The sequence below is a fragment of the Littorina saxatilis genome, linkage group LG1 (genome assembly GCF_037325665.1).
Source record: "Littorina saxatilis isolate snail1 linkage group LG1, US_GU_Lsax_2.0, whole genome shotgun sequence".
NCBI classification, from domain to species: domain Eukaryota; kingdom Metazoa; phylum Mollusca; class Gastropoda; order Littorinimorpha; family Littorinidae; genus Littorina; species Littorina saxatilis.
The window spans coordinates 71,151,421-71,160,125 of NC_090245.1; the positions used below are offsets into that span (position 1 = coordinate 71,151,421).

Below are 8,705 nucleotides of genomic sequence, written 5' to 3' on the forward strand. Positions count from 1 at the left end.
TAAATGTAACCACTTCCGTTTATGAAAATAGAGTAGGAAGGGAAGTAATGCCACACTTTGTGTATTGAGATATCACATCTCTCTCTCTCTCTCTCTCTCTCTCTCTCTCTCTCTCTCTCTCTCTCTCTCTCTCTCTCTCTCTCTCTCTCTCTCTCTCTCTCTCTCTCTCTCTCTCTCTCTCTCTCTCTCCGCCGGACTGACAATACTGCAATTGGTGTCTCTGCCAACATTGTTGCAATCTTTTCAGAATTTTATTGCACTAACTCAAAAATGACTAAACAAGGTACTTTCTGACAGACAGATAGAGGCTCTTTATCAGAGCATGTGCTTGCCCATTTAAGGTCTGCTTTCTTGCTTTTTAAGCTGAAGCAGAATAAGATTGAGCGTTATACATGCACCTCATCTACCACAGACTGTCAAAACAAACATTTCTTGAGCGCAAGGGGACTTTACACACAAAAACACGCCGTTTCTAATCACTCACTAAAAAGTTCCAGACGCAAAAATTAATCAGTGTTTGCCGTCGTTGTTCTTCCAGTTAGTAGTAGATTGAAGATGAGGAATATTACTTTTAACAAGGAAAGACAAAGGGACGATAACGAAGAATCTGCATTGAAACGAAGGGTAAAGTTAACATTATAACAAAACCATGCACGAAGTCCTGCTCACTATTGCCTGCCCTAAGGAAGGGAAGCAATCTCATGTTTGCTGTGGAAAAACAAAACAGCGGACTTATCCCCCTTGCTACGTTAAATGCTGGTGCAAAATGAAGACCAGTTTGTGGCCAAAAAATATAAATTCATCATATCAGAGATCTATATTAAGGAATTTGACATACGTCTATAATATCATGTATGAAATAACATTGTAAAGATCTTACTCAAACGAAATAAGTACCACTTTAGCCGTTAACTAAATTCATAAACTGACAGAAAACATTTGCGGCTTACTCGACTGTTTTAATAAAATACAGGATAAACCTGTGAACAAATTAACAATACAAACACCCCCTGCCTAAAAGGTGTCAACAGAGTGTTTTCAAAACCTCTTTGTACCTATCCTTCAATATAGGAATCAAACCCGTTGAATGACCTGAGGAATTTCAAAAGACTCAAACGGCTCAAATTCAACACACAGAAAGAGCATCCTTAACCGTATCGATCAGATCACGTTTAGAACTAGTGAAGATCACAGACGGGTAACTTTACCATCTAGAAATAGCTACACATTTGCACAACTCTACAAACAAGTGATCACACACACACACACACACACACACACACACACACACACACACACACACACACACGGTAGTAATGGCACTCACTCACTCACTCACTCATTCAATATATTCACGAAATGTTACAAAATCTACACTGTATGTGACCAAAGTACACCTGAAGATACTTCGACATCGTTTGTTTGTCCATGACTCCTACATTAATACAATCGACACTACTTGAAACACAGCCAACGACCAGAGCAAACCACTAAAAGCAGCAATAGTCCCACCTCCAGACGTGGCCCACCCCAGTCGTGTAAATACTGGGGGAGCGCGTTTCTCAAACCCAGGCACGCTCAGCTCCACAATGACGTCACTTCCGGCCGGCAGAGGATGAAACACGAAAGGGGAATAATCTACCCATGCCGTGACATTGCGTCCCTTGCCGAAGAACTTTTCAGGTTTGGACGAAGAAGGCAACGAGGTGGATGAAGAAGACGACGACGACGCCGGCGAGGAAGATGAAGGTTCAGGAAGCTGCACTAAATCCCAAGTACCAAAGCCGAAGAAGATGGTGAAGTGGGCAGAATCTTCTCGACCATCATCGGACCCATCCTCGCTGTCCTCCCACTCTCTCACCTCCACTCTCCCGTACGCAGGATTCTCGTAGCTTCCGACGTACGCCGACACGTTGTAGCGAAGAGGACGCTTGTCGCTGTAGGGCGGGGTTGGACGATCGCTGGTCTCGTTGTGCCAGGGGGCGGGGAAGGAGCAGAGAGTGGACACGTTGAGCCAAGGCTGGACATCCAGGGCGTGGTCAAGCAAGAAGGCGTGCAGCGTCCCGCGAAGCACGTAGTTGGAGTCTCCGCCACTCATGGTGGTGAACACCCCGATCTTCTCGGAGGGGACCAGTGTGAGCAGGCTGCGGTACCCGTATGATGACCCGCCGTGACCCACAATCGGGTAACCTTGGAATGAAGAACAGACCTAAGTCGTAATGCGCGCCTTGGGTTACATACGAACTGAAGCCTGCAGCCAGCTCCGGGTGTAAAACATAGGTATCCAGTATATTGGGTAGAAAAAAAAATCAAAATTTAAAACTCAACGTGCAGCAGTTGTGCGTGACCACACGCGTTTTCTATCAAAATACTATCCGTGAAACGAACTAGACAATGTGAACTAAGTAAAGAATGACGCAGTGAAAGCAAACGAGCAAATTATTAGTATCATCGACCAGGAACAAGAGATCAGATCAAGAATTAGAGAGAGAAACGTGAAAGACAGAAAGGCAATGCAAAGATCATAACTCAGAGATGGACGTTGCTTAGGCCAAAAAAAAATTGTCTGTTTCTGGTCACCCGACCGACCCTAAATTTCGGCGCCGACCCTAAACTTTTTTTTTCCAAACTCAAAAAAATTTTTTTTTTTTGGTGGTAAAGGACAGGATGAGAAAATGAACAACAAAAACGTGTGAAAACGAAAGTCCGCTGACGATTTGTAAATGTGTTGAGTGTCTTGTCTCTATGTATAGTGAATCCAGTCTCTTTGCGCGATTTTTAAAGTTAGTTTTATTGGTCTACATTTGGGGTAAAAAAAAATAAAAAAAATAAATAAAAAAAAATCCCTACCTACCGACCCTATTATTTTTAGCCATGTTACCAGAAACAGACAAAAAAAATCTTTTGCTTATAAGTATTGCAGCTGCCGCATCGCTACACAAAAATTATCTTGAAACAGCCAGAAATTTGAGGGTGAAAGACACATTTTGATTTGATTAAATCACCTTAAAGCATATCCAACGGTTCGACACACACACTCACAATCTATTACATCAACAACAAAGTTCGCTTTACACAGGTCAACGTACTCACCTCTATAGTATCCTCTTCGCCAGCCCATGCTATAAACGTCGTAGGATAACGTCACCGGGACGTCAGGCTGACGAAACTTTGTCATGGTTGATGACGTCATAGCAGTCCGCGGTTTGTACAATTCTGCCATGGTGCTCTCAGCAATGATGGTTTCCCCTCCCGGACCCCGGCCTTTTGAGAGATGGAAGTTCATCCATTTTGCCATGTCGTCTGCCGTCGACACAACTGCCCCTGAGCCGGCCAGCTCGGACCAAAGACTGCAAAGTGTTAACGAAGAACAACTTTAAAGGTATATTCCAGTTCTTGTGATACAGATCACGTTTACCATTAGAGATCGGTCCAGGTTTTTAAAATGTTGAAAGACCATCTATCTTTTTAGACACAAGCCAAAAATCTACAGCCTGATGGAGTTATTTCCAAAGATCGCCGATTGGAAATACCAAACTCTGCACAGAAGCAGCCAGGCTATGGGGGTGGTTCACGAAATGGTTTACATAGGAAGGACCAAGCAAGAGGGTCGATTATTTCACTACCATAGTTTCCATTCTGCCCAAAAGTCTTTATTCCAAACAGACATGCAAATATGTCAATAAACAAACCCTCAGTGCAATAAGTATCAGTTCATTGTAAAGGAAAATCTTTAAGGAAATGAGAATCATTACGACAAAATGAACAAAAGTATGACCACTTATCTAGCACTGAAAGCAAAACATTGAGTCCGTTGTGCACTTTTCTTATTCCAAGGGAGATAATCCAGACAGAGCTTTCTTACTAAGCAAACCCTCATTGGCTCCCTTGATGAGCCTTCGGCCATTTCTAGAAACGAGTAGCACAAGCAGTAGTGTTCTTAAATTGCACTTTCGATCAAACATTCTGCATTCAATTTTACTCATTAATCATTATAGACAACAAAAGTGTCTTGCTTGTACTTACGGTGGCAAACGCGGAGAGATTCGTTTCAAGTTACCGTAGTAACTCCTCACGGGCAGAGCAATACCGGAGTCCTCAAAATTGACATCTTTCACGAAGGTCGACTTTTTCATTTTCAGCGGCTGAAACAGATGACGTCTGACTAGGTCTTCCCAGCGTCCATTGCCCACCACTTCCGTCATGTGCGTAGCCAGACCGTACATGAGATTGCTGTAGATGTAGATGTTGCGGAAAGCGTCTGGTGAGTGCAAGTACTCTAGCCGCCTGAAAGCAACAGAAAGAATCATCTGAGAAACAAAGGGTCGTGAGGGCTCTTAATTTTGCCGCCTGAAAGCAACTGAAAGAATCATCTGAGAAACAACTGAAGGGTCGTGAGCGCTCTAAATTTACCCGCTTAAAGCAACTGAAAGAATCATTTAAGAAACAAAGGGTCGTGGGCGCTCGAAATGTAGCCGACATGTGAAACAAAGTAGGTGAGAGTCATGTTGAACCCTTTTCCTGGCACCTGAGAGAATAACAGGCATTTAAATGAACTGACAAGCGATTTTCATCCTCAGCCGCTAAGAAAGAAGCTATCAAAGTTAGGAAAACATCGTTCAAAGACACACAGGTAATTGAACGACTATCAAGTACATTTTCCAATATCACGGTTGATATATTGTGTATAAAACGAATACAAACGGGTCTGAGGCTCCAATGTTAGACAATAGTAAGTGAGACCTATGCGAATCTGTCTCAGGAACCTAAGAGAATGAGAAGCTTTGAACGAACAAGAGGTTTGCAACCCCACCCACCCCCCACCCCCCCCTCCCCCCTAACAAAAGCACATAGCGTGTCGTTGATATTAAGGTATCATTTAAAAATTATTGCAGAATTGAAAAAGGAGCCGAATGTTGAAACAGAACCAGATAGTGTTGAGATAAGCTCAAATTAAGATGTCAACAGCGCCCGAGTGTGTGTGCGTGAGTGCGTGCGTGCGTGCGTGCTTGAGTGCGTGCGTGCGTTTGTGCGTGTGTGCGTGTGTGTGTACGAGCCTGCGCGTGCGAGCGTGCATGAGTATATTTCTGTATGTCTGTCCGTCACTACAATCTTTGTGGTCGTTTCTGTGAGTGTATCATGGGTGTGAACGGTAAACTTGCCCGTAAAAACAGATACCCAGCAATCATCAACCACACACAGACTGTAGTTATTTTCATAATAAACTTGCCACACTCATAAATGAACACAGAAACATCTTACTCCTTCAGGTTCGCCCTGGTGAGGTTGTTGTTAAATCGCAGACGGTTGTTGGCAGGAATGGCCATTTTGTGAGATAACAAATCCTCTACGGTTGCCTCCTTTGTGCGCATGTCATCTCCGTACCGGAAATCCGGTCCAAGAATGTCACGCACTTTCGTTGAGAGATTGTACCTGTGTGCAGATCGTGTGAAAGCAGCATTTAGTTCATAATTTGGTTGGAAACCATATTTCATTCAGATACATATTTGTATAGCCATGGAGTAATAAAGGTAAACTTATAAAATTAATGTGCTCTTAGAGACAAGAGAACAAAGTGGCAGACGATATTGTTAATTCATAATATTCAAACTAATCACACACACACACAAACAATAACAGCAAAGACAACGAAAACTACAACAACAACGGCACAGAAACATACAAACAATGGACTATTACAGACATAGTTCAATATTTCGGTTCTCAGAAATAACACAACCATCGTATTACAAAACGTGTATTCAAAACAATTAAGCTGAAGAAAGAGGTTAATACAGTGTTAATGGCCAAGCTTGAATTTCGAGGTCTGGAAGTAAATAGGCTAAGCCTATCTTGAGCTGGTTCTGAGCCTATAATCATATGTAAAACAGCATGGAAAATGCCTTGAGCATAATGACAACATGAACAGTCTAGACTCAGTGATCAGTTAATATATTTGAAAAGCCAGTGAAAGGATCAGTAAGGTTAACGTGTAATCAATGCAACTAGATAACAATGAACACGTACTCACCAGAAACATGGACAATAAACAGGGCCGGACTACCGGGGGGGTTATGGGGGTTGCGCAACCCCCCCCCCCCCCCTAGCCTAAACATGTACCTTACTTATTTAATTTTTATTTTATTATTGCTTATTTTATGCCGTTTCATGCAAGGAGCGACCATTTTCCTATCTCAGAATATGACCTACCCATCAGCTTCAGGGGGCTTCGCCCCCTGACCCCCACAACGAGGGGGGGGTGGGTGGGTTCTAGGGTTTCCGGACCCCCCCCCCCCCCCCCACAGCCAAAAAATAAAAATATTGAATGAGGTATGCATTTCTTTATTTTACATTGAGTTTCAATTTTTGGGGTATTAATCAGTGACAAAATCTGCTGCCTGAAACTGGTAATGATCATCCTCAGAATGCACCATTTTGCATCCTTTTTTTCAAAATTTTCTGGGGGGGCATGCCCCCGGACCCCCCTAGCAAGCTAGGCGCTTCGCGCCGTCAGCTCGGCGCTTCGCGCCTTCACACCCATATCTTCACAATATACTTTTGAAAAAAAACAGTCATAAAATGAACTGATCCGCCCCTGCTGCCAGGGGGGACATCCCCCTGGGCCACCACTGGCAACCCCCCCCCCCCCTCCTCTTCGCCTAGTCCGGCCCTGATAAACGCCAAAAAAGGAGGACTGTTGTTCGAAACCGGTCCTCTTTTTCATCGCTAACAGTCCATGTTTTTGGTGTGTACATTTTCATTGTTATCTCATTCTTGTTCTTCTCACCTGCGCTGCAGTCTCTTGTTGTTCCTATTCTTGTAATCAACTAGGCTATAACAAAAACAAATTAAAATGAAAACACACGTATGCCTGACTTATTTTTTAAAAGGACTCACCGTCCATCCTCCACCATAACCTTGAGCATGAGGGTGGCGGCAAAGGCTTTGGACAGAGAGGCAATGTTGAAGCGCGTGCTGCTCGTCACGCGCTCGTTGCCTTGGAGACGCGTGACGCCATAACCACGTGACAGCAGCACGCGGCCATCCTTGACCACAGCCACAGCCACGGCGGGGTTGGTGTGAGAGCGACACGCTTGAGCGGCTCTGACGACATTGTCGACGTCTTTGGCGTCAAAGGCGTGTGATGTCACAATGAAAGTGACGACACAGAGTAAGATTATGACGGCGGATGACGAAGCAGGGCCTTGTCTCAAGGACCGCATCTGCCAGAAACACAAAGTTGGATCTAAAGGACGTGAAAAGACGCTATTCTGACGTAAGTTTTGTGAGAAAAAAAGTTCCAAATACTGACATATGCAATACATTTACAGGCTTACACGACGAAGTAGGGCGGGGGGGAGGGGTGGGGGGGAGGGGGGGGAGGGGTTGGGGGACGGCATTGTATGTCCAACATACGCCTTGATACGGAGTCCTATATCGTGCGCTCTTAGAACAACTGGCAGTGAAATTCCGGTTTTGCATTCAATGCAACAATTTTTACATGTTCAATTGAGACACAAAACAAGATGAAGAAGAGGAGCACTAACTGTCGTTAGAAATGAAAATGTTCGCATAAGCTAGCACTCTTGGCATCTATACATTTTTTTCGAGTAATTGTTTTCATCTTCTTCTTTAAAAAAATATTCTATAAAGACCTAGAAAAAGAAAAAAGAAAAACTCATTAACAGTATATATATATACTGACCTAAAAACAACATTTCAACCAGCGGGGGGAAAATAATAATAATAATAATAAGGGTATTTATAGGGCGCAAATCCTAAAATAGTTCTAAGCGCCTTACAATCTTAAATATAATCATCTTAATAACAGCAACAATACACAACGTAGGCGCCTTAAATCAATCTTAAATATAATAATCTTAATAACAGACAGCAAAATATTAAACTAAAGTTTACTAAGCAAACAGGTACAGGTACTTGCACCTTGGTCGTTCAATATCCAACAAAAGGCTGTTTCACTGACTGACTGACTGACTTACTAACGTTCTTGCTGGTTGATTGATTTACTAACCGACTAAAGAAATGTCACACCATCTTTGGTTCAACTAGTCTATATTTTGTAGGCAGAGTGGGGTGATACACCAGTGAACATTTATCTCAACTTTCCCCATGAATGTATCAAAGCACACTGCCAATCAGTGTAGTTGTTTGTGTTTGTTAGGACAACGTACTAGCTTGACGGTGTACATGAGGGTGGGTGATTAACGGCATGCACCACAGCGGCTGTACCAGCTGTAACAACAACTCTCTCTCTCTCTCTCTCTCTCTCTCTCTCTCTCTCTCTCTCTCTCTCTCTCTCTCTCTCTCTCTCTCTGTCTCTCTCTCTCTCTCTCTCTCTCTCTCTCTCTCTCTCTCTCTCTCTCTCTCTCTCTCTCTCTCTCTCTCTCTCTCTCTCTCTCTCTCTCTCTCTCTCTCTCTCTCTCTCTCTCTCTCTCTCTCTCTCTCTCTCTCTCTCTCTCTCTCTCTCTCTCTCTCTCTCTCTCTCTCTCTCTCTCTCTCTCTCTCTCTCTCTCTCTCTCTCTCTCTCTCTCTCTCTCTCTCTCTCTCTCTCTCTCTCTCTCTCTCTCTCTCTCTCTCTCTCTCTCTCTCTCTCTCTCTCTCTCTCTCTCTCTCTCTCTCTCTCTCTCTCTCTCTCTCTCTCTCTCTCTCTCTCTCTCTCTCTCTCTCTCTCTCTCTCTCTCTCT

The 8,705-nt window shown here is 43.6% G+C and overlaps 1 protein-coding gene across 2 annotated transcripts in view; it reads right to left on the minus strand.

Moving 5' to 3' along the window:
- Positions 1 to 222: 222 nt before the first annotated feature.
- LOC138977333 (uncharacterized) overlaps positions 223 to 8,705 on the minus strand; it is a 36,695-nt gene continuing 28,212 nt past the window's right edge. For both annotated transcript variants that reach the window (XM_070350240.1, XM_070350234.1), the window contains exons 2-6: positions 6,898 to 7,223; positions 5,263 to 5,433; positions 4,027 to 4,287; positions 3,094 to 3,350; positions 223 to 2,190 (exon numbers count right to left, since the gene is read on the minus strand). In XM_070350240.1, the coding sequence (XP_070206341.1) occupies positions 1,436 to 2,190; positions 3,094 to 3,350; positions 4,027 to 4,287; positions 5,263 to 5,433; positions 6,898 to 7,223 (1,770 nt within the window). In that variant the 3' untranslated portion in view covers positions 223 to 1,435. The remainder of the gene's footprint in view (positions 2,191 to 3,093; positions 3,351 to 4,026; positions 4,288 to 5,262; positions 5,434 to 6,897; positions 7,224 to 8,705) is intronic.